General features: G+C 40.4%; 5 protein-coding genes across 5 annotated transcripts in view; all 5 read left to right on the forward strand.

The window, feature by feature from the left end:
- Positions 1-25939, forward strand: part of hoxd3a (homeobox D3a) — a 63311-nt gene that overhangs the window by 20265 nt on the left and 17107 nt on the right. The gene's annotated exons all lie outside the window — the stretch shown is intronic.
- Positions 1546-2829, forward strand: hoxd12a (homeobox D12a). The gene is made up of 2 exons (XM_010737777.3): positions 1546-2101; positions 2591-2829. The coding sequence occupies exons 1-2, from the start codon at positions 1546-1548 to the stop codon at positions 2827-2829; spliced, it is 795 nt and encodes a 264-aa protein (XP_010736079.1).
- On the forward strand, positions 6041-9412 carry hoxd11a (homeobox D11a). Its single transcript, XM_010737776.3, has 2 exons — positions 6041-8492; positions 9132-9412. Exons 1-2 carry the CDS (start codon positions 7679-7681, stop codon positions 9365-9367), a joined length of 1050 nt encoding a protein of 349 aa, XP_010736078.3. The 5' UTR covers positions 6041-7678; the 3' UTR covers positions 9368-9412.
- Positions 12849-16328, forward strand: hoxd10a (homeobox D10a). The gene is made up of 2 exons (XM_010737775.3): positions 12849-14297; positions 15100-16328. The coding sequence occupies exons 1-2, from the start codon at positions 13547-13549 to the stop codon at positions 15372-15374; spliced, it is 1026 nt and encodes a 341-aa protein (XP_010736077.2). The 5' UTR covers positions 12849-13546; the 3' UTR covers positions 15375-16328.
- hoxd9a (homeobox D9a) lies at positions 16696-20718 on the forward strand. The gene is made up of 2 exons (XM_010737773.3): positions 16696-18189; positions 18692-20718. The coding sequence occupies exons 1-2, from the start codon at positions 17607-17609 to the stop codon at positions 18934-18936; spliced, it is 828 nt and encodes a 275-aa protein (XP_010736075.1). The 5' UTR covers positions 16696-17606; the 3' UTR covers positions 18937-20718.

A 25939-nucleotide genomic window follows, 5' to 3' on the forward strand; every position in this document is an offset into this window, starting at 1 on the left:
TATATGAACTTGTACTGCCACCTATTGGTGCACAGCCGCAACGACTCAAACTATAGGATTACTACTAAAGTGATTTTAGAGAAAATAAACCGGTCTAATTATTCTGATGGGAGTTACACAAACAAATAAAACAATCCCGTCTGACCATGGACCTGATGTAGTCATGATGAGCCCCACCTGCAGATTTCTGCTGTACTATAATTATTTTAATATCTCTGAGATGAAGCAGATCATCAAACACATCATGATATCAGACCCTGTGAAAAAGCAACTGCTCCAGGTCTTCAATGTCAGTGTACACACCACACAACAACGCACACCAAACACACACACACACACACACACACACACACACACACCAGTCTGTGAGTAGTAGACTAAACATTAAATGCACTTGGACTTGGGTTACAACATTAACACTGTTTGGTATTTGATATTTATAATTTACAGTTTGACTGAGGTTTGAATGTACACGATGTTTTGCGGTTTATTTTCAGGTGCTTCCATTTAAACACAGATTCACGGGGTAGTTGTTGTTGTACAGAGGAAAAGTCATACAGACGCTTTTATACAGAGGTGACTGTTGTAATGGTCCGGGAAAAAAAAAGAAAAATACAGATAATATTATGTAAAGTGCACTGGTGGGTTCAGTTTATTATAGGTAAATATTATTTAAAAAACAAACTCCGGGTGGTAAACACACAGTTTCTAAACTAATTACAAGCTGCGGGTTTAAACTGGTTATGAAGTTAAAGAAAACAAAGAGATTTCAGTTTCAGGGTGTCTCTGTGAAAGTCACTGCAGATATATTTATGTCTTCTCATATGTTGTTTTCAGTCCATATGTCCTCCAGGTCGACACAAATAAAAAGGCTCCATTGTTTACAAGGAAGTGACCACAGCTACAAGAAAGCAACACCTCCAGGGCGACGATGTACTGTATCTAATATAGCCTGTCTAACCAAATACAATGAATGTTATCTGTGTGAGGCTCATAATGGCACATTGTTGTTGAGACTGCGTTTTCAACAACATCTATCTATCTATCTATCTATCTATCTATCTATCTATCTATACATCTATCTATACTATATATTTTTATCAATGCAAGTCAAACATTTTGATCGTAATGTCTCCTCATGTTGTGTATTTTGTGATTATTTGCCGGTGTGCATTGTCTCGGATCCCCCGTGGTGCATTTAAGGCCATGCATTTACCCTCATATACTATATGGGTCACTACAGTCACCTTGTTATTCTTCATGTCATGGCACACTGGCATGCGAAAGAAAGAAAATCCGAAAAAGCCAAATATTCTTATTCAAGGTATTCCGGACTAAAACAGATGGTTAGAATTTCCCTCCACCCACCCAATACTGAAATATTTCCTCATGGAGTATTTTGCTTTGCAGTATTGGGAGCAAGGGTGGGGCGGAACAACATATTTTGCATATCACGTGATGCTGTATTAACAAATCAACAATTACCTACCCTTTATTCTTCAGGAGTTGCTAAAAGGCTTGCAAGAAGCGTTTGAGGGAAGCTCCATGGAAATGTGTGAGCGGAATCCTTTGAATCCCGGCTATGTTGGTTCTCTGTTGAATTTTGCGCCCGCTGAGTCTCTCTATTTCTCTAACTTGCGAGGTAATGGAGCTCATATACCCGGGCTGCATCAGCTCCCTTACAACAGGAGAGAGGTGTGCACGCTCCCGTGGACTTCCTCAAGTTCGTGCACGTCTGGACCAGCAGTACCACCACCACAGAGCCGCGCCTTTGGAGGGTACTGTCCACCGTTTCTGTCCAACTCGGTGTCTATAAATTCGAACTCGTCCGGCGGCCACGTTAAGGCGCATTTGGAGGAGTCTGCTCGGTGCTTTCAGACAACAAACCACAAGACAGAGGAGGCTGGCAGACAAGATGAAGTTTACGCAGGGGAGCACGGGGCCGCCAGTGACCGCGGTTACTCAGATCTGGACAGCCGGTCTCACGGTTCTGCGGCCCAGCTCGATCCGGATTCAGCAGGAGGTCCACTGCATGTGAACGGCACCAAACAGGAGCACCCATCATCAAGTCACACATGCTCCAGGACGACTTTTGCAGAAGGTCAAGTATTCTTTTTTATATAGAACTATTTTGTTGCATTGTTCGTTTTATTTCATTTACAAAGCCATCATCATAACACAGTAATCCTCTAAGCTGACCTGTGCCTCCTCTTATTTTATTCCAGATCTCTTTTGCCACGTCAGTATAAAAGGCAAAACCACTTATATTGGTGAATATTGTTATATAGGACTGTAATGAGTTCACATGACTATTTTATGATCAGTTTATATCTCCTGTGGCGTCATTATTATTTTTAATATTCCCATAATATCCTTATAGAGGCGACTGTGGGTTCATGGTAATATTAACTCCATTTTCCTATAAGTACAGCAGGCGTGACTTCTATTATTTACTATGTTATTAAACCATTTTCATTTTTGTAAGATATCAGCCACACTAATACAATTGGGGGCACTTAATTCCTTGCAGTTTCTATCATTGTGGCTGAAGTTTAATTTAAAGTATCAAACCTGTTTCTGCTCCCTCCAGGTGCCCCATGGTGCTCGTCACAAGTGAAAACCAGAAAGAAGAGAAAGCCTTACTCGAAGCCACAGCTGGCTGAACTTGAGAATGAATTTATGATGAATGAATTCATCAACAGACAGAAACGAAAGGAGCTGTCAGACAGACTGGACCTGAGTGACCAACAAGTAAAAATATGGTTTCAGAACCGGAGGATGAAGAAGAAACGACTGATGATGCGCGAACAAGTTTTCTCCGCGTACTGATTGACCTTTGGACTTGATCGTGACCAGCAAGCGCACAGAAAATAAATGCTGTGCTGTAGTATGAATGTTGCAGCACATCACATGCCTTTCAGTTCGGGCATGGACTTGTATTTATAAATATGTATACAAATGTTTATATTCATGTCACATAATAATTAGGCTACATTTTTTAATCCAGTCCCAACAACTTGAGTGGAGGTTATAAAGAAATGCATTGCAGGTTAAGATACAACAGATTTCACCTATAGCTGGTCTCCAAATGCGCAGTAGGCCCGGGGTCCAGATTGGCCTGTAAGCCGCCGGGTCATGATAAAAACCTTTTAAGCCTAAATATTTCTCATCCAGCTCAAATTTCAGTCTTATTTAAACAATAATATGGTTCTATATATTTTATGTATTTTGTATGAAGGCCTGCGCATGTAGTGTAGGCCTAATGTGGAAGCAAACCGTCAAGTTCACATTTACGGACTGATAAAAAATGAAGTCATTATGGCAAAAATATATTATTGTCTATTGCATGTCTATTTCTTATTTGTTGTTATTAAATTAAATGCCCGATTTCCCCCCCACAATTGATTGTAAATCTGATTAAATAAGAAAAGTTGCAGTGATTTTTGGTCTATATTTTGGCCGCGTCCACAGTCCAAGTCGGTGTGTGTGTGTGGATGAAAAGATCTGCGACGCATTTAGTGCTCGAAGGTGTTTATTTGAAAAATGCCTGCAGAAGTGAGTTTGTGGATGTTTTACATTTTAACTGTATTCAATAAGCGTGTTTTTTTTGTTGTTGTTGTTGTCAGAGCTGGTTCTGTGCTGCGATGCAAACGTGAATGTAACACAATCAAAGGAATCCCTCTTCTTCCTTGGATCCAATCTTACTAAATACATAATAAATAAAAAAAATATGAAATGAAAATATTTCACTTTGAAATCAACTGATTTGTGAATCCTTCTTAGAAAGCATGACCATTAGACCAGCCATCCTTTTACGCACGGACAAGACATTTTGTAAAAAGAAAAAAAGAAGAAGATGCAACCTGCAGATTGATACATTTGTCAATAAAGATAATTTAGAAATGACCTGTACACAAGTTCTCGTGCATGGTGTGAATCATTTTGTATACTTAGGCAGTTGGCGAGTTTAGTCTATATTGGCTTCAAGTTTATAATCTGTAGTTGTATTCACGATCCTTCAGTCTGTCGCTCACTGGGTGATCACAATCTGTTTAAATATTTAAAATGCATCAATAGTTTGGAGCAATTTGACCAATTTTTACTCATAATTTTAAAATATAGGTCGAGAGGATTCACCGTGAAGACCAGCGGTGGAAATTTATAAATGAATCATATCTACATGGAAGTGAGTCGTTGCCTTTTTGCACAGATATATTAATAACATATTTCCAGAATTAAACGTCCTATAGTCCACGTTCAGATCTGTACCAAACGTCACCATGTAGCAAGAGACAATTCAAATATTTTCACAACCAGCAAAATGAAAACATCGACTGTTTTAGTCATCCATCTTTACTTCTAGTTGTAATTCAGCAGCGAATATGTTATAAAAATACAGTTAAAGTACAATGACTGGATTTTTATAATATTTTTTCTTATATTTCAGTGTTAGTCACATGTTCTTTTGTGTCTGCTATTCAGCTTTCCTACTCGGCGCAGACGCGTAATGTCTGCACACAGTAAATATACAGCAGCAGCAGCAGCAGCAGCAGCTCACACAGAGAGGAAAAACCTCAACATGTCAGTACGAGGTCACTGTGGCCAAATGGATCTTTCAGAAGTCATATCCTTTAATTTCTCTGAGATATTTGATGCGCTTTACTCTCAAAAAGCAGGCTCCTCTGTGCGTAATGGAGGCCATTTTGTATGTGCCGCATACGCATAATCTGCCTGGGTCGTTGTTTATATTTAGTAAAATACTTTATTGTTGTTTCCACATTGTTGCTGAGAACTGACTGAAGTTTAAGCCAACAGGTCACAAGTTGTCAGGCAGCTTCTGAAGGCAGATACTTGAGCTGCAGCTATCGGATCCACCAACACACTCAGCACACAGGAAACATTAGAGTCCATCTATTAATGGATCCTCCCATTACATCATCACCACGTCATCATCACTGCAGAACATAGCACTGCAGCCATATTATGAAAGTCAGAGGAACATTTCAAACCTAATAATCAGTTTATGAAATATGAAGATGGTTCTTCCATTAGTTGTTGACACATCTGTGCTTTTTTTCCCCACTCTTGTCTTGGTCTTTTATTTTGTAGGAGCTAAATCTTGCCACATTTTCAGTGTATTACTTTGCACACACTCATACACTCATAAACCGTGGGCCCTTTTGTGTTCCAGCTCGAGGTTTGTCTGCTTTTTCTCATCTTAAAATCCTTCTCACACAACATGTTTCACCTACTATTAGTTTTTATTGCTCGGGCCGTTTTGAACCGCTACACTGAGTTTTCTATGAGTCTGATACGTAACGTTTTCCAGCACTATTTGTTGCTTTATTGCTTTATTGCCAAACGCAGCCAGACAGCGTCATACAGCTCGGGCTATTTAAGATAGTGGGGGCGCCAAAACAAAGTTAAGGTCAAGTTAGTAGGCTGCGTATTGCTACTTCCTCCAATATTGGCACTTCTTTGTGAGGATGTAGAAAATAGTATCACGAAATATTTATCCTTCTAACCAGTATGAATATTTTGAAGTGGCCTGTCATGAATATTTGGTAAAACTATTCAACTTTACGCACGACAGAACTTCATGCCTGAACAAGAAATGTTGAAGAGACTGTTTTTTCTGAGCGCACACATGAACTACTTTACTTTAATTAATGTTTATATTTCTTTCTTGTATTATTGTAATTGTCAGATTTGATTTCATCGCAGTGCTGACATGGTTTTGTTCCTGGTTGCACCATGGAAAGAACTTCGTAACTTTTTTTTTTTTGAAAAGTGCTGCGTGAGTTAAATTTATTTATTATCAGCGTTAAAAATTACCCAATATTTTAGATTTAATAAAAACTATTATTATAACAAACAACCCAAATTTTTAAAAATGCTTCAACACAAACGGTTAAATAAAGACAATACAAAGAAACAGCAAAGCAACAGGTCATCTTCACTTTGTCTATTTGTCTGACAACACAAAGTAAATGCGTATTTTACATTTTCACTGGTTGGTGATGCGTAAAGATGTTTTTCTTTTTTTTCACTCTCCAGGTCGTGCGTCGGATGGATTAGTTTGTTTATAAATGTCCAGTTTTGACTTTATTTTATTGTACGTGAATATACTTTTTGCTTCGCACGATATTAACCACTTTAGGTGTTTCACTGTGAATTGTGGGAAAGGCTGAAGGCAGAGAACGAGACCACAGAGCTGATTTTACCCCCAATAACAATAAACCCAGTCGCCTGCTATTTCCACATTGCGTGTGACCTTCAGGGTTTTAAAGCAGTGAAGAATCTACTTGTCCTCTTGCCTTTTAAAATGTGGCCTTCAAAGTGGCCTTCAAATCAGAGCTGGAGCATTTCAGCTGGAGGTGCACAGTTTGCATGCAAAGTCCAGAATCAGATCTGCAAAAACTATCAAGTGCTTCATTTTCTTTAGGTATTTCTTAAACCTCGTTTCTGTTTGAGCTGTTTAAACATAAGAATCATACTCACAGAAGGCAAACAACAACAACAACAGAAAAAAAAAATACTGATGGAGGCTTGAAGACGTGTTGTATCCGTTCACCAGTGTTTTAACTCCGCTTTTTTCCTCACCGAGAACAGGGCCTACAAAACACTGCTGGCATGGCTGCCTTCGGGCAATAAAATGATTTGGGGTGCAGAGGCTTGTTGGTGAATGCTTGGTGGACATCACCTAGACCACAGACGGTCAAAGCCAGTTGTTTTGGACTTGGCCGTGCTAAATGTGCTGAAGTGATTCATGCTTACGGATTGACTTCTGTTTTCTTTCTTTTTTCTTTTTTTTTATGGCATCCAAAATCAACTTTTCTGCATTTGCAATAGCAATGCACAGACCGTGCGCTGTTTTATTTGGCCATTTCCACGCGCGTTCATCTGTATTTATTATTAAGGGTGTAACAAATGAAGAAAACAAGCAGCCAGTGACGTTTTTGACATTTTAATACGATCCGGTTTTTAGTTAAAGGCGCACATGGGCTTATTTGTATGATTGGCAGTAGAAATATGTTACAACAGAGTCAGTTTGTCTTTTCTGTTGTGGCTTTTTTTTTTCTTTCTTTTTTCTTTTTGCACCCTGCTGCAAGACGTCTCTGATCATGGATTGAAATATTTCCCTGCTGCGTTTGTTTGCGTGTATTTAAATATCTCCCAACCATCATGCCGCACTGTGATTATGCGCAATGAACCCTCAAATTTATCTACATAAAAACGGGACTTAATGAGCCGCTTGTGAATCATCACATCACACTGTGCGGGCTTTTCTCTGGTGCTGTGGGAAGTTGCATGCACGGTGGCCTTGGTGTGCCCACACACTACCCTTTTTTTTTTAAAAGCTTTGCATTAAATGCGGAGGTCAACTTCAATGTTTCTGACCTAACTGTTGCTACAATATGCGTGCGCGCAAAGTGCGCAAATCTGTTGATGAATGAGCGTGTGCGGCTGTCATTACGTTGTCATTACGCGGCCAAGATGATGTTGCTGTAAAGCATTCAATTAAATATTCCAGCGGTGCTTCACAAATGTCTTTTTTTTCCGTGAGCTATAGGGCAAGGCGGCTGGAGAGGAGTTTCCTCTGCAGCCAGGCAGCCAATGAAGTCTCTTGCATGCGCTCACATGAGTTTCTCCGGACAGTTTTTAATGACTGATATTGATGTATGGTAATTTCTTGGCTGGATCACATGACACAATTACCTCAAGAATCGATCAAGATGTATTGCAGGTCTGCCTAGGTTTCCGATTTTTTCTCCCTGGCGGGGTCTTTCCACACGCCTGTGGTGCTATAGATGGACAAAGTTTAACACAGTCAAGCTGCCAATTCCTTTCCTCTGTTTGCAAAGAGGAAAAGGGGAGAAGAAATATGACGGAATACGATGATCGCAGCTGTGCGTCAAATATGTATTTACCGAGCTGTACTTATTACGTTTCGACGCCTGATTTTACATCAGTCTCCTCCTTTTTACCGCAGAACACTTCGTGTCAGATAAATTTCCCCTATTCTCCCAACATAGCTCAAGTCCAACCTGTTCGAGAAGTCGCTTTCAGGGATTACGGACTGGACCATCCCAGCAAATGGCACTACAGGGGCAATTACGCGTCTTACTATTCAACGGACGAGATAATGCATCGGGATTTGATCCAGTCCTCCGGCAGCAGGGCGGATGTGATATTCAAAAATGAGTCCTTGTATGGCCACCATGGAGGGACGAGCTCGCCGTGCAATTTCTTCACCGGGGTCGGCCGAAATGGGGTTCTTCCCCAGGGCTTCGACCAGTTTCTTGACAATCCTAACTCGGAAAAGCCCAACGCGGAGCTCCCCAAACAAAAGACAGACTCTGCTGCTCCCGGAGATGCTGCGAATACGGATCAGGCTTTAACCAAACTAGAAGAGCACAAAGCTGACCCGAGCGGGAGCGTCGACGAGGACTCATCCTCCAACTGCGGCGACAAGAACAACAACCAACAGAGTAAGTCACTGTTTTTATTTTTTCCTCTTTGTCTTGGATATAAGGTGTGCAATTTAGACTATGGTGTGTCTGGGAGTGCACTGTGTCCATCACCGTGGCCGTGCAGGGTTATGTGCCTCTTTATAAGCATGCAAAAGGTTTTATATCCCTATAAGATTTGCTTTACGGTTGTAAAGGTATTTACAATAGGAAACGGCTAAGTAAGCATGCTTTAAAGGCTGTCTTGTGTCTAATAACAAAACGGTGTCGCCGGAAATTGATTTGGATTGATAAGGACAGTTAGAAATCGATTTAATTGGCGTTTATTTGATCGGCTTATGTGCAAGTGATGTGCAGCTATGGCATCAGCTTTAGGGGATTTAGGATAAAATGCGCAATTCTACATCCATACACCAATTTATGCGTAAAAATCAGTGCAGCGTGAGTTCATTTTAATGCATATTCCTCTGTTTTTGTCTGTGTGTGTGTGTGTGTGAGACAGAGGGAGGCACACACACACACACAGAGGGCCTTTGTGCATAAATAAATACATGCATGTCTCAACCTGTTAACTTCACTATATTCCAAATGTTCTGACTTTAAAATTTTTATTTTATTTTGACTTCTTGTCTTTTATTTTTCTCTCTTTCTTTTGCGCAGGTTCATCAACCAAGTCCAGGAAGAAGAGGTGTCCATACACTAAATACCAGATCCGAGAACTTGAACGAGAGTTTTTCTTCAACGTGTACATTAACAAAGAGAAGCGGCTCCAGCTCTCCAGGATGTTAAATCTGTCCGACAGGCAGGTGAAGATTTGGTTTCAGAATAGAAGAATGAAAGAGAAAAAGCTCAACCGCGACCGCCTACAGTATTTCACTGGGAATCCTTTATTCTGATACCTGACATGGTGCACACACACTCACACACACACTCTCTCTCACACACACACACACACTCTCTCTCACACACACAGTATTAAATATCAGCTCCACACACACACACACACACACACACACATGTTTTAAAGACTGCTCATTCTGTTTCAACACTTTATTTTACAAAATTCCAGCATTTGGATAAAAATCAAGGTGCCATATTATTCTTTTTCCCCCGCCAATAATTTTCTGCATTTATTTATTTCTGTTCATTTCTTTTCGCTTCATAAGGCATAACGCATATTCCCGCAAAGCGCGCGAGCTGCGCTTTGAAAGTTTGAAATTATTTATATGAAAAAAAAAATATATGTAAGGCTCCTTCTCTCTTTGTGTAATGTACATTTTCTTTTAAATAAGACGCATGTATAATAATGCACGTTGTGGTGTGAAATAAACGTAGACACGACAAATGGTTGTATCATAGTCACGAAACTTGTCACATGAACTTAACCACAAAAATAACTCAAGAAAAAAAAAGAGTGGGGGGAATTTTTTTCTCTGAAGATTCATCAATGGAGAAATTTGGCGCTTGCAGGCCTCTATATAATCCTTTTTATTCCCTTTGCTTTCAAACACTGAGTTGTTTACTAAACCTTGAACCGTCTAGACAGTATAATAAACCTAGCTGTAAATGTCTAAATAGGGGGCTATTGGACTTTGGTGTCCCAACCCCCAGACCACAAGAGGACTGTTTCTATTTCCTGCCTCAAAGTAGTTTCACTCCAGGCTACAAATGTTTCAAAAGATCTGTGCGCATCCCGTCCACATGTAGCTCCTTTTGACATCTTTGGGGCATGTTACCGTTATCTGGAAGAAAACAATGGAGGATATTCTAGCAGAAGGACCACCATGTGAAAACAAAAAAGGATAGGTAATGTGTTCAAGTTTATCCGCTTTTCTAGTGTTTACAGCGAGCTAAACGTGGCTTTGACGCACAAAATCTGCAGCAAAAAGGAGGAAGATTTCCATAATTTTACGCACAACAAAACGCGCGTTTCCATCTTTGAACTAACGCAGGTGAAACGTTTCCATCTTCGTGCAGCTCCTCTAGTAACTCTACAAGTTAGTGTGATCATCTTCAGTGCCGTGCGTCACCTCGTGTAGCCTTAATGTTTCATCCCCGTGCTATTTTTGTAAACCGGTAAAGAAGCTGGGAGTAAATAAATGCGTTGATTCACCTTATCGATAATTCATGCGATGCCAATTAGGTGATTTTCTCCTGCAGCAACAATCACAGCCGTTTGTTTGTTTGTGCGTCCTTTGTGTGGGGGGAGAAAAAAAAGAAAAAGAGAGGGATTCGTGTTTATTTCATGTGGATCACATCTACACTTATTTCCCAAAAAGGCTATTACAAAATCGAGGTTTCATTAAGCGTTTAATTGGGTTGTCATCATGTCCTACAGTGAAATTACATTACCAACTGTGTAGGGCATTTGGCTTTTGCTTCTCCGTGTATCCACATGAGGGCAGACTTGCAGCTTTTTGGCTGCCAGTGGAAACGCAGAGTTCAGCCAAATTAACAACTACACTGCATGGAAAGCGTTGAGTGGAGAGATAATCCATCCAGCACAGCCTATCTTTAGTTTTTTGTTTGTTTGTTTTAATTAAGGCTGCACCAGTAGCTTGAATTATGAGGTTTTCAACAGGGTGCAACATTTTTTTTAAACTCTGTTCAAATTGTCCAAACTCACCAAACAGACTTCAGTCTCTGCGAGATAAATAAAATCACACTGAAGGCCACTTTAACTGATGCACTTCCCTGTTTCTCTTTACATTTACGTGCACAGGTCATGTTCAAGTGTTTGGAAATAAAATCAGAATAATAAGTGAAAATATAATCGTACTTTTCTCATTTTTTAAAAAAAAATGCAGAATTCGATCTTTTACCTGCAAGGCCGCTAAAATCTCCACAGACTCTGAAATATTCTGACGATATGTGGGACACAAATATACTTCACCTTCATGTGATTCCACTTCGCATTACATTTCCTGTCCTGTAATTTCATTTCGCAGCTGTACAACTGTTTTTAAATGATCGTTTATCTGCATTAAGAAATAATACAAGAGTGACAGGCGACTCTAAAAAAAAAAAGGACGTAAGAGTTGTTGTAGTTTTTAAAGGTTTAACTTTTGCCTGAAACTACAACAATGTCCGTGTGCTTTTTTTCGAGCAACTCCACCTTAATATGTTTTGTTTTTATGTTTTTATACGCTGTACACTTATTTTTCAAGTATGACTGAATCCACGTATTTCTAATTGTATTATTTTTGTTGTTGTTGTTATTATTATTATTATTATTATTATTATTATTATTAGTATTAGTATTATTATTACTGTTATTATATAACCCGAGGTCCAATTCTCTCTTCTTTTTTTCACGGTACTTGTGTATATTTTGTGCATGTATGAATTGTTGATTATATCTGAAGAATATGCTCTCATATTAAATATTTTCTTTCCCATGCTATACACCGAACTGTTCTGTTACCTTTGAGCAATTGTCATTATTACAAACATGATTATTAAAACATGAAACGATGCCAGGTCTCTCTGTGTTTTGTATTTTGTCGCTGGCGTTGGGCGTGATTTGCATACTACAAAAATGTTTATTTACAACCAGCTGTAAAAAATGCAAGAGCCTTTGCAAGACAGTGCACACGACGTCCACACACCCACTCAAACAAGTTGTGTGATTATTTAAAGCTCGGTGCGTAAAATACAAACGATGAGATTTATTCTTTCGAGCTGCGTTTCTTGTGGTTTTATTTTGAAACTCCTTGAGGATCTTTAAAAATTATTGCAGCTTGGCTTCTGATATTTGCTCCATGCATGTTTCTACTTATTAAGTGTTTAATTCTTTAACCCCCTCAGTTTAACAGGCACACATTTCCTTGCAGACAAAAACAATGGAGCACTGAGCTAAAATAGTCCCCACACTGTGCACACCGCCTCCTCCCTTTTGCATTTGAAAGTCAGAATTACCTGTGACAAAATGCACATAAAGATATTGTGCTTAAGAATCCGTGCAAATAATAAATGACGATTTTCTATCTGCCTTTAGTGGAATTTATTTAGAAAAATAAAAAAGGAGCCTCAGCAGAGCTTTGTAGGACGGCGGTGTTGACCTTCATGCATGCAGAGTGGCTGGATTTAAATCTGGGAATGTTGGAGCTCCATTTTACCTTTTTTATAGCTTCATTATTCTAATGCTGACATCTTGCAGGGAATCTAAATGGCCGCTGTCCTTATATGCAATGATTTGATGCTTGTTCACCGCAAAAAAAAAAAAAAACTCGAAGAGGGAAACACCCTGTGCAAAATATGAAAACAAGCGACAGAGAAAACTGTAAATTCACGAGTAGTCATCTTTTATTCTTTAGTTTTTTATTCTTATTTGAATGAAAACACAATAGAAACGGTGTGTGTGTGTGTGTGTGTGTGTGTGTGTGTGTGTGTGTGTGTGTGTGTGTGTATACAAACACATGTAGTGTTGTGTGTGCGTGGGTGGGCTTGGAGTCATGTGAATAGTTTTTTATGAATAAAAATAAAAAGAAACATTTAAATCCAGTAGAGGTGGTTACATTCTTACAAACAGTCTGCAGTTGTCGCCCTATGCGCCATGTGTAGTCCACACACACAAACCACACACACCATGTCTCTCTCACACAAAGACACACACACACACACACACACACACTGAAACCCCTCCAGATCTCCTCCTGTTGAAACATTTAAGCTGTATTATTATTATTTTCATAAACGTGCTTTTTGTCATGTGTGTTTTTGTTGCACAGCTTCTCGCGATGCATGCACCCCCCCCTCTTCCCCTCCTCCTCGTCCCTTTTTTTTTTTTTGTAAACCAATTTCAAGTCCGTGTCGTAGGTGTCGCTGTTGACCACGTCTGCATCCGCAGTGCGAGCGTGTGCGGGAGGGAGGGAGGAAGGAGGTGGGTCGGGGGTGGAGGTGGAGGAGGAGGGGGGGTGAGAGTGGAGGCTGCGTCTCAAGGCCATTTTCAAATCTCATTGGTGGGCTTGTCATGTGGTCGGGAGGCATCCTGACTTAACACGGAGATTGTTTTTTCCTAGATATGTCAGCTTACAAAGGACATCTCTCTCCTCTAAAGAACTTAACCCCCCAAAATGTCCTTCCCCAGTAGCTCTCCTGCGGCAAACACATTTTTAGTGGACTCTTTAATTGGTGCTTGCAGGACGGACAGCTTTTACTCCAACAGCAACATGTACATGCCGTCCGGCTCTGAAATGGGAACTTACGGAATGCAAACCTGTGGACTCCTGCCGTCTTTCGGCAAAAGAGGGGAGGTCAACCACCAAAATATGGGCATGAATGTCCACTCGTACATACCTCAAATAGATAACTGGACTGATCCGAATAGACCCTGCAGAATAGAGTCGTCCAGTCAGATGTCAAACTGTACATTTTCACAGAGCATAAAGGAAGAGAGTAACTGCTGCATGTACTCCGATAAGAGAGTACAAAAAGTCAGCCCGACAGAGGTCCCTGCATATTCTAACGTTATTCCCGAGTCTTGTCCAGTCGATGGTCCCGAGATCCCGGTTCCGGGCTATTTCAGACTGAGCCAAACTTATGCGAATGGAAAACATCAGGAAAACTACTGCCACGAGCCGTCGAGTCCAAACCCAACATTGATGCAACTCAGCCGGGTCACTCCGAAACCGCAGTCTTCTTCGGCGTCTTCTAATTTCGCAGAGGTGGAAAAGAAAAGTGAGGACGTCCCGCCAAACCCGGAGACCTCAAGAACACCGGTGCCCGTAGCAGAAAGCCCGGATCCAAAGTCCACCTCGTTGGAGAAAAACTGCTCCATGGAAGCGTCTGTGTCCAGTCCTGAGCTGCTCCAGAAGGAAGGGAAAGGTGGGTTGGCTACAATGAAAGCTTTTATCTTGTGGCGCTGCAGTGCTGAGAAGGCTCCAGCACCATAAAACCAAGTATAAAACACAAACAACCCTAAAGTCGTAATGTTTAATGAGAGTCTTTCTCAGGTTGCAGTAATAGGCAACAGAGAATGGTTTTACCATGCAGCATGCAGACTGTGTGTCCCTCTGTGTCCTCAGATATTTAAATTCAAATCATAAAAAAACACACTTTCAGTCTGCTGCTTTATTTTTTAGACAGAATGCACTTTTTTATTTTTTAATTTAGGGACTAAGAATTTAACTTATTTTTAATATTTGTTGCACAAATGCAAAATTGAATCCTTGCAGGATCTTTTAAAAATTGGTGCATCTGCAGGTGTGTAATGTTGGCTAGATTATTCCGTCTCTTTGACTATAATAATATAATTTACTGTGTTTGAAATTCAATTAAAAGTTCATAATTTTAACATTTGAATCAGTGTCGTTGTTGCATGTTAATCCATTTTTAAGATCTTGTGAAATTAATTGAGGGGCATAATGTTTCAAGCTGCATAAAGATGCGCTTTGATCTGCTGGGGTTTCATTTCATTTCTATTTCATTAGTGGTGGCAGGTACGTGACTAATAACACCCCCTGCGTTTTATTTATTCTGGGAAAACATTTATATTGTGTGTTATTTCCCAGAGGTGAAATCCAAAAAGCAGCAGGTGAGATATATATTTTTCTCTCTCCTGCTGCTGCTGCTGCTGCATTAATAATAATAATAAAATAAAAATCATCTGATCTGAATCTTTTCCCAGACTGCAAGAGTGATCCTCCAACGAGCAACTGGTTAACTGCAAAAAGTGGGAGAAAGAAAAGATGTCCCTACACAAAGCACCAGACCTTGGAGTTGGAAAAGGAGTTTCTGTTCAATATGTATCTGACCCGAGAGCGCCGCCTAGAGATCAGCAGGAGCGTCAACCTGACCGACAGGCAGGTCAAGATCTGGTTTCAGAACCGCAGGATGAAACTGAAGAAAATGAGCAGGGAAAACCGCATCCGTGAACTGACCTCAAATCTCACCTTTTCGTGAGCTTGCATGCAATCTGTGGTTAGCTGTCCTCTCTCTCTCTCTCTCTCTCTCTCTCTCTCTCTCTCTCATATTCAGTTTGATGCTTTAGTGGCATTGGACGTTTATCTTCAATTTCAACGAAACTGTGACTATATATATGCCAATTTTAGTACTTTGTGTGGCGTCGTGTATTTGTTTTTATTTCATCACAGGGTAACACTTTTTTTGGTCTTAAATTATTGGAGAAGTCGATTTCTTCCTTCTGCCAGTAGACATGGATTAATTCTATTGTGTCACGATGGCGAGCTGTTGTTTTCTTTCTTTTCTCGGAAAGAGTTACTCTATTTCAGTCATGAAAGCACATTTATTGTCGTGTATAGTGCAACATTTGTTTTTACAAGTAAGTGCAAGCCATTTGCCCAGTAGTGAAATGTTTCTATGAGCCTCTAAAGTGACGGGAAACGATGTTAATCTGTGAATTTATTGCATGTTTGTGGCATGTTATCTTGCAATAAATTGTCAAATAATCTCGTTTTTGTATTTGTTGTTGTGTGTCGTGCAAAAATAACTCCAAATGTGCGGCGTTGTCTGAGATTGACGCAAGTGCGCAATTGTGCGTAAAATGGTTACGAGGAGGGGAAATAAGTGCAAGTAAAGAAAACGCCACACCAAAGATGTTTAGGACATGTGTTTGTCGTTTTGCTAAATGTTTATTCATCTGAGGAAAGAGGCCTAAATTCTCGATTTGTTTGTGGGCTCCCAGCAGATTGAATGTGTGCGGTTTTGAATCGTATAACAGGCCTGTTAACCTGTTATTACGCAGCTTTTAAAGAGCCACATCCACGGAGACAAAATCACACACACGCTCTGATAGTTGTGAAAATAATACACCAAAAAGACTTTACGCACGTGTCCAAATATAAAAAAAAAGAAATATTCCAGCCTCTTCTTTGTGTATCATTTTATGTGTGTGTGTGTGTGTGTATGTGAGTGTGTGTGTGTGTGTGTGTGTGTGTGTGTGTGCAGCAGAGAGGCGTGAGTTGTTGTAATCAAATAAACATGGTGTTGCTTTTTTTTTAAAATTTCAGGCCTGTTTGTGACTAAACTAAGAGTCTATGAGACGGCGGGGGTGTAAGTTATGTTCAAGAACAAATTCACAGCCAACATTCAGATCTTCTTCCTTCCTTCCCGAGCGACACAGGCCACGTTGCATTTCTCTCCCCACACACACACACACACACACACACACACACTTCAAAAATAACTTCATATTTTGTGATTAGGATTAAAAACGTCAGTGTGATGTGCAGCTTTGCAACAAGATTGGACCTGAACCCATCTCTCTCACTATCTTTCCCTCTGTCTGCAAAAATGTGTCTTTTATTCTCTAGACTTGAAGGTCAACACGCTCTCCTTCAAAATAAAATCAAAGATCACGTTTAGGACAATTAAAAATCTGTATTGGATTTAAATTACAGCAGCACCAGGATGGATTTTTTGCCTCTCCAAAGTCTCTCTCTCTCTTTTTTTTTCTTTTTTTTTATTGACGGCATGTATAATCACACGCACCTCATAAAACATTTATTGATACATAAAGACATTATTACCCTCCTTTGAATGAATACAATAATTTCACACAACTGCCGTTTCCGGCTTTAAAGCTTTTAAAAAATTCAAACCAACCCTTAGAAAATATGTTTCCTCGCCGAATATTAACAATGGATTCGCCGCATTGTTGAACGGAAATGGCGTCTGTTATTTTACAACATGTTATTACATCTATTTTACGAGGACTCCGTAAGTCTATAAACCATTTTACTAGCATTGAGGGGTATCAGGACGATATTATAGGAGTTTTCTCAAACGTTAAGATGCACTGAATCCTCTGTGTGTGTGTGTGTGTGTGGAAAAGTGTCTTATTCCTTCATTTGCTGTATTGTTGTAACGTCCTGCAGAACAGCCGCACATGAGAAACCCAGAATAGAAATAAACATTTGAGCGACTGTTTTCTCCCTGCAGTCACATCTGACGGGGCTTTTTATTATTTGCGAAATGAAAAGCTGAATTAAACTTGACGAGAAGAAAAAAAAAGAAAGAGAGAGAGAGAGAGAGCAAGGGCAGGATTGATTTACTCGCTGTATTGGTAAATATGACCACGTGATCCATGTAACCAATCCCTGTAGATGCAGGCCAGCAAAAATACTATGATTGTTCATAGAGGGAAGCTTCCCGTAACAGTGCAACCCTTATTATATGAGTAGGAAGAGATCAAAAATGTCTTCCAGTGGCACTCTCAGTAACTGCTATGTGGACGCTATAATGGGGCAGGAGCCGGAGGATGTGTACGGTGCTCGTTTTATTCAGGCTCCACACATGGTGACCCCGAGGCCGTCAGGTGCTGGGGACAGCGCAGACTTCTCCTCTTGCAATTTTGCGCCAAAGTCCGCCGCCGTTTTCTCGTCTTCTTGGTCTTCGGTTCACCCGCAGGGGATTTATCATCCATACGTGCACCACCACCACCACCACCACCAGTCCCATCTCCCCGCTTCGGACGGCAGATATGTAGGCGTCCGATCCTGGATGGACCCCATCTCCAACCACGTTTCGTTTGCCGGAATTCACCCAAGCAGTCGGCAGTACGGGACAAAGCCGGAGGTTTTGCCACCGAAAGCTGCGGAGTGTGACACGTTGGAGGCAGAGGCTCGAGGTCCGCTCGCCGGTGAATACGCGTGTGGAGTATCGGAGTGTCCAGAAAAAGCGACCAAAGAGCACAGTGGAAGTGAGCTTTCGAGCCACAGCGAGCCCAAAGAGGAGAAACAACAACAACTTGACCCAAGTAAGTAAAAGAAATAGCCGGTCCTGATTTACAACCCTAAGAACTGTATGAGCTGGGTGTGTAAAACTGGAGGTTTTACTAACCTATAAAAGTGTCTCGTACTATACCGAGGCTCGGGAAGGGGAAAAAACCCGCCCTGCAAGGGTTATTACAGGGGATCCTGAAGTTTTTCATGTCACAGGACACCCGAAATAGATACACATTGCTGCGTGTCGATGAGATTTTAACCTGAGTTAAACTTTAAGGAGAGATATAGGCCTGATTCATGTTGTTCTGTTTGTTGGAACCTATCAGGAATACGTGTCATCCAAACAGTCATTTTTACGCATTGTCTGTCAAATGAAACAATTTCACATTTTGATCTCCTGCCAGTCTCTTCCACCAAATATAAGAAGCATTAAGTGATGTATTTGATGTTTGAAATATTATTATTAATTATAATAATAATAAAAAACACTCATCACATGTGTCTGCCCTTGTTTTTTTTGTTGTTTTTTTCCAGACAACCCCGCAGCAAACTGGATTCACGCACGCTCAACAAGAAAGAAGCGATGCCCGTACACAAAATATCAGACTTTAGAGCTGGAGAAGGAGTTCCTCTACAACATGTATTTGACAAGAGACCGACGCTATGAAGTCGCCCGCATACTCAGTTTAACCGAGAGACAAGTGAAGATCTGGTTCCAGAACAGGAGGATGAAAATGAAGAAGATGAACAGAGAGAGGAGCGGCAAGGAGCACTTATGAAAAAAGAAAAAGAAAGAAAATCACTGCTGCCATTTCACACATTTAATGTTTGTACCAAGGAAAGCCATCTGAACAATTACATTTATTTTGGTAGGAGCCTTGTTATTATTATTTAGACCCTCTGAGGTAGCCTAACATGTCGTGTGAGTGTCATTAGGCGTTGGCATCGAAATCACATGCGCAGAGGACACAGACATGGATCCGTCAAATACTGTTTGAAGCCATCTGCAAGTCTGTTTTACGCCAACAAACACACTCAAAATGTGTTCAGTATCCTCCCGCAGTGGGGGGGAAACGTGCCTATGTGTATTGCCTTTCTAGATGTTCAGAATGTGGAGTTGAATATAAACATTTTCACAGCTTAAACTACTTTGACTTGATGTCTGTGTCAGCACACACACATGGAGACACTGCGTCAGGAAACCATTTTTGTTTTGTTTTGTTTTTGTCATTGTATGACCCCAGAAATAGTTTTTTTGCTTTCACAGTTTGGCTTTATATATTTTAATCTACAGCTTGGTCCCGTTTTCGTGCGCCATTGATGGTTTCATTTGCGTATCTTTGTGCGTAATTTTGGGGGATTTTTCAATCCCCCCCAAAAAATGTTCCTTGAGGCAGTAAGACTATACTTCTGCCAGCAAGTCAGACTATTGACTTACTTTTGCTGCTAAAACAGCAAAAGTAAGCCAATAGTCTGGATTTAACTATTTATATTTTTCACATTTGCAGCCAAGAAATGAATCTGCGGAGATTTAAAGGGATTAAACTACTCCTTTAATCCTTAAACGAGGCCACATGTGTAGGCCTATGGTTGCATTTCACCTTTTTCTAAAAAAAAAAAAACGGATTTGAAACTTTAAAACAACGAGTAATAAAGTGTTTACGATTGGGAGAGGTGTTGCGGCGGATTTCCAATTTATTGTCCAACTTGTACGAATAATTACTTTAAAGCAGGAAGAAACGCGGTCCAATAAAGCTATAGAAATGGCTAGACGTCTGGCCTAAATGACTTTATGGTCCTGGCCAGTAATTACACTCTCCTTTGAAAAGCTTCTTTCTTTGGGGCGTTTGCGTCTGTTGCTGACAAACAGAATGTTAGACACTTTTCCACAGGGTGTCTGCTCGATGAATTGTTTTCAGGAGGAAATCATCCCCCCACCTTTTAATGGTCACGTTTATTCATCAACTGCACTTCCCACCGATGGGAAGAAAAAACAAAAAAACTTCACTTTGACTGGTGTTGGATGTAGTTTAACTCTCTCTGATGAATTTATTTTATTTTCACATGAGAGAAAACGTGTCCTGATTTTACCCCACACAGGACAAACCACAGGAGGCTCACAGTGAAGCAGATTTGTATGATTTTTAATTGAATTTAAACTTATGCAAACACATTTCTATACAATTCTAGTATATATAATATATATTATTATATTCCACTGAAATTGTGCACAGTTGAATACAATGTGTCTGTGTGCTGGAGCTTCAGTGGGAAAGAAATGAGAGCGCTAGAGGGCGATATTGTCCTTTCAGTGTCAGTTACTGCAGTTCATTCACAGCTGGAACATTTAAGCAACACATGGACCATACCATCCAACATGCACTCATGAATCCAGTGATTTATATCAGGGAGAGGGGGAAACGGGTTTAAAAAGAACAAATCTCTGAATATTCTTTATAAAACTTCATGTTTTCTGACCTGGGAACTCACATTTTGTGTTATTTCAAATATAAAGCGACAATGATCAGCAGATTTTTCCATCCTGAGTCGACAAAACTAAAATCTCACGCTTATTTAACAACTAAAAAGTCCTAATTCATTTTTTTTTAAATCGCATGTGGTAGATATTAATATGCAGATTGGAAAAAAAAATACGATTTTCAGACCTCACGTTTCAGAAATATGTCCAGTTTGGATCCATACAAAGATGATAAATGTTCCCTTCAAATGCCACATATCATGTATTTAGTCTTTAAATATATTTGATATAGATAATGACAGATAATATTTGATATGTGCTTTTGGAGCTACATGGACACTGTGCCTGTGTGTGTGTGTGTGTGTGTGTGTGTGTGTGTGTGTGTGTTTGATTTTATTCCACCCTGATCAAATTCAGCTTTTGTGTCGCAACGTGGATGTTTCTGTCGGAATCACCGGCAGCGACAAGGCGGAGTGAAATGTAGCACTGAGGTGGTGCTGCAGTGGGTGCTTGGAAGAAAATAACCCACATGTTGTTTTGTTGTTGTTTCCAAATGGTCAATGCAACTAAAATAATTACCACAATTAGGGTTGTTAAAAATGACAAATCAAGTGCTTAATCATGATTAAAATAGGCAACAATGAAGCTCTCTGTATAATTTCCATCATCTGACGCATTTATCCACTAACACGTCTCATAAAGACTCCCACGTTTGACGTGTCTGATGCAGACGCAGCCTGTTTTTTTTTTCTTAATTCAGTGTGCAGAGGAAGAATAAAAGGCGCCTCCCTCCCTCACCCGTCACTGTGTAACTGCTGTGTGTGTCCTGAGGAGTTACAGTTCAGTCATCGCCATTCAAAAGTGATGATTGTCATGAGGTTTCCAGTTGTTTCATGTATCCAAAGCCAATGGGCGAAAGCGCACAAGAGGACACGGGGTTGGAGGCAAAACATAGAGAAGAGAAAATGCTGAATTGATTATTTGCGTTTTGATGTTTTGAGTACAGCGGCCTGTAATTGACTATAAGGTGACAGTCACGGCTGAAAACTTGACCCCATGAATAACTGTTCGGCTTCTTTGTTTCAAATATGACTACAGCATTACACGCGCACAATAACTGGATCAAATCTTTTCTTTGTTGTGACGTAAACACGATTAACTTGAGGGGATTTTTTTTTTGTCAGCATGTCAATTTCCACGCAGTCATCCTTCACTGTTCCCTTTGTAGATCAGTCATGTGCCTCCTTTCCTTACAGGCCATGAGCGGGGTCAAACTATTTCACTCTTTCCATTAGCTGCAGTCACATTACACCCGTGGATGTCGTGTTGCTCCGTGTCCACTCGCTATTATCCTGTGTTATTTCTGTTCGCAGGCCGTGCGCAGTGCCCTGATAATAGCTGTGAAAATCAGCCGTGCGTCAACGATTGGGAGCAAACTTGGCCAAAAAAACACCAGAGAAACACACTGAACACTGAATGGACATAGTGTCGACGCGTAGATCCAGTTTCTCGTGCGTATTTCTGAAAGTAGGCCACGAGAAGTGCACCGGTTTGAGTTATTCACCCCTTTTTGTCAAGCCTTCTATCAGTGTAACATCTTTTTAAGTCCCACTGCCTTTAAACAAGTTCGCATTTTTTTTTGTTCTCAACGAAAACCACAATAACTGTAAAACAGTTGAGGTCAGTGACGCAATTTGACAAGCAGTGACGTCTCATTTTTTTTCATATGGTCCGAGAGAGACCGAGGAGGAGGAACAGGATGAAACGGCCTTAATGCGGCTTATGTGTGGAATGCATGTGGACTCATGCGTAAGGTGCGCACCAGACACTGACCGACAGAAGGATCAGTGGTCTGAATGGCACAAGTGTGAGATGTTAGTGTGCACAGTTGTAAGTGGGTATATATATTAAATTTGTACCTCGCCCTGTGTTATAAACAGTGTCACATGACTGCTGCTGCATATTTAGGCCAGCAGTACTTGCGCGTATTGTGGCTCAACCTCTGCTGCGCGTAAAGATCATTCTGAAACCAACATCAGCCACAGAAGAGTTGCAGATTTTGCAATAAATACTGACCCATAGACGAGTGAGACAGCTACAAAATTATGGATTTTGAGTGAAGTTCCTCCTTACTCCATCCACCCCAATGAAAATTGGAAATGTATGTCTAGCTTCGCCATGTGTGCGTCAGTGTGTAGTGTACCATCAGAGCCAAACATTTTTTCAGTACCAGTCAGGGATTTTAAACTGAAGACTTTCCTTTCCAACGACATCCAAATCTGTCTAGCTTTGTCTCAGTCTCGTGTGTTAAAGCTGTATAACTGCATGTAACTCTTTGATTTTGCATGGCTCTTATTATCTTGCAGTCCTGTGGCCGCAGACACCATTTGTTTTCCCTAATCAAAGGAAATGACCACATTTATCATCATTCATTTTAAGGCCTACTGTGCACTGTTTCACCACCACCACCATATCACATAGTGGAGCTAATACCATTCGTCCAGAGACCCCAAATAAACAGAACATCATGAAAGCAGAGTGAGCAGACAAACTTTCTGTATCTTTATGTTTGCACCGAGACTAAAGCGGTGTTGATCCAGATATTTCCCCCCCTCCGATATATTTGCCTTTTCCCAACAGACTACACTGGACTAGAGTTACAATAATGTCATAGTTGTGTAATGCAACAAATCCTGATCTCTTGCAACACACACACACACACACCAACACAGACACAGACACATACGCACACACACAGGAAACCAGACCGAGCCATAGCCTGACTATAAATCGCAGTGCTGTCTCTGGCATGCCACCAGACGAACGAGAATGAAATGAAAGAAATTCCTTCTTGCTTGCACAAACGTAGGCGTACACACGGAGAGGATGCAGATGTAATATTAAGCCTTTGAATCTCGAGGGTCAACACCGTGGAAGAAAAAAAAATGCATACACGATCATTTTACTTATATTCATCCCCCTGTGTGTGGAAAAAAAAACACAGGCCTGTATGAGCGTGTGGAGGATTGTTATGTGTTCACGCAGAGAGACGCAGATCAAATTAAAAGATTTTATTTTGAAAAATAATTATGCATGGACACGGAAAAGGCCAAAGATTTGATTTGTTACTGATGATACATTTTGTTTTCTTCTTTTTTCTATTAAAGCTTCAGATCAATATTAGTTCTAATTAAACCTGATTAGAGATTTTTTTTTTTTTATCATGTCACATTTTATTAGCAGGCCGCGTCCTGAAAAACAACAAAAAACTAAATAAAAACACTAAATTTCCTCCTTTTATTGCTGCAAAATGCCTCATTTAGACGCAAAAAAACGCCCCAGCCATAAATCTTATTTTTTTTCCTACAAATTCTCATTTATTTATCTGAATAATTCGATCAAACATTAAACAGAAATATGTCTTCTTTTATTCTGTGCAAAGCAAACGTTGTCCAAAACAAAAGGAATAAATCCATTTTATCTAAAAATCCTTTGAATAAATAACATTTAGATGGAGATGAAACATTTTAAGGCCACAGCCTGACTCCTCTTTTGCATTTTAAGGTAAAAACATTTTATGTTGGAGTGATGGAAACAAAAAACAAAAAAAACTAAAAACAAAGGAGGGGAGAAAAACAAGAGGTTTTTCCTCTGGAGGACGTGGAGGGGGCTTCTGCTATTATGCGCAAAGATGGGGAGAATTGCTGCAGTCGAAATTCCTTTTTGTGAGAGAGGGACAATTTACAACTTGGTAATAGACCTTTTTATGTGCCTCCATCGCCTGTCATTGGATGCCACTGGTCATGTGTGAGAGGCAAACGTCTTCATGGCTCTTTTCCTGATTTCCCAGGCGATTTTTTTCTCCCACTGCATTCTGCGTCTATGGCGTTCAAACCGATACGCCACGGTCGGCTTTCTTAAAAAAAAAAAAAATTGCCTTCGTCTCATAAACGATCTGATCAGCACTTTATTTGCGGTGCTGAGTTGCTCATTCTGCTGGATGACAAGAGGAGAGGGAGAGCGTTTCAACTTTTTTTTTCTTCCCCCCCCCTCCACATATCTGACCCTCTTCACGCACACAGCAGCACCGGCTCTTCACAGTCTGATCAAAATGCTGCGCATAGGTAAACCTCAGAGAATAAACATGGATTATCTCCCGGCTATAGGTAAGATTTCTGTGTGATAACTGGACTTCTTCTTTTTACGGTTGTTGTAGTCTGCATGTGAAGTTTTGACAGCTTCCTGTTTTCATTAGTCATGTAAATTAGCTGCAGGGCAACTCGGGTAATTTCACATGTTGCTGGATGTGTTGGAATAAATAGCTTCTTTTTTTTTAGGCTTTAAGCGCAGATAAGGTGGATGATGTGATCCAAAAAAAAAAAAAGTGCATTCACTGCTGCATTCAGAGGGAGAATATATTTCAAGAAATGTGTCAAGCAGGTTCAAAAATGCTTTAATGTTTCTTGCAAATGTGGCTTTTATTTCAGCGTTATTCTGCAGAAATGCAGCTTGTGTTTGCTGGTGCTGGTGTTGGTGTTGGTGTGTGATATGATTGATGCAGAGAGATTTTCCCATGTATTAGAAGAGAGCTCCATGTTTTGCATCCAAACATTTGGTTTTCATTTTGAAGCATGTCAAGCCTTTTTTAAAATTATAATTATTATAATCCTCAGTTTATCAGACTCGGCATTGAACCAATATCACTCTGCATGCATTTAGCCAACAGAAAAAAACCTGCATTGCATCTGATGAACTCGTTATATTCTCACACATTGTTTCACTTTATATATAAAAAAGATGCTGCACTATAATCGACCAAAGGACAAAATCTGCTTTGCTATATTCCACATATTGCAAGTCTGGCATGAGAAGTTGAGTTTTCATAGCTGTCTTCAGCTGCCTGGAGATGGGGCCAACTGAACAAAGACAGTATTTCACTGTGGCCTGACAGGCAGCTGCGAAAGTATTTACAGCCTTACTGCAATGCGGCAAAATGGACCCTGGAACAGAGGCACAGAGTAGAAGCCTGAGAAAACGAGTCAGGACTCACTTTGTGTTGTCTGATCTCACACCGTGAGCCACCTTACATCATTTCTGCATGTTTTTGTTCCATGCAATCATGTAAAACAATGTCTGACCGCAGGCCCTGCACACATTTGAGCAGATAGCAGTTTCCATGAATGGATGTGGTTTCCCCTCTCCACCCTTATTTAATCCTCCACAGACACGTAGTCTGCTCCAATATTAGACTCTGGATTCATGTTCATAACATAGAGACAGTCTCTGCAAACAAAAAGCTCCTC

This window comes from Larimichthys crocea, chromosome XVIII (genome assembly GCF_000972845.2).
Source record: "Larimichthys crocea isolate SSNF chromosome XVIII, L_crocea_2.0, whole genome shotgun sequence".
In the NCBI taxonomy this organism is placed as follows: Eukaryota; Metazoa; Chordata; class Actinopteri; family Sciaenidae; genus Larimichthys; species Larimichthys crocea.

Coding starts and splice junctions, on each gene's coding strand:
- hoxd12a (XM_010737777.3), top strand. CDS start 1,546: ATGGAAATGTGTGAGCGGAATCCTTTGAATCCCGGCTATGTTGGTTCT. Junction 2,102..2,590: donor CAGGACGACTTTTGCAGAAG/GTCAAGTATTCT, acceptor TGCTCCCTCCAG/GTGCCCCATGGTGCTCGTCA.
- hoxd11a (XM_010737776.3), top strand. CDS start 7,679: ATGTATGGTAATTTCTTGGCTGGATCACATGACACAATTACCTCAAGA. Junction 8,493..9,131: donor CAAGAACAACAACCAACAGA/GTAAGTCACTGT, acceptor TCTTTTGCGCAG/GTTCATCAACCAAGTCCAGG.
- hoxd10a (XM_010737775.3), top strand. CDS start 13,547: ATGTCCTTCCCCAGTAGCTCTCCTGCGGCAAACACATTTTTAGTGGAC. Junction 14,298..15,099: donor GCTCCAGAAGGAAGGGAAAG/GTGGGTTGGCTA, acceptor ATCTTTTCCCAG/ACTGCAAGAGTGATCCTCCA.
- hoxd9a (XM_010737773.3), top strand. CDS start 17,607: ATGAGTAGGAAGAGATCAAAAATGTCTTCCAGTGGCACTCTCAGTAAC. Junction 18,190..18,691: donor ACAACAACAACTTGACCCAA/GTAAGTAAAAGA, acceptor GTTTTTTTCCAG/ACAACCCCGCAGCAAACTGG.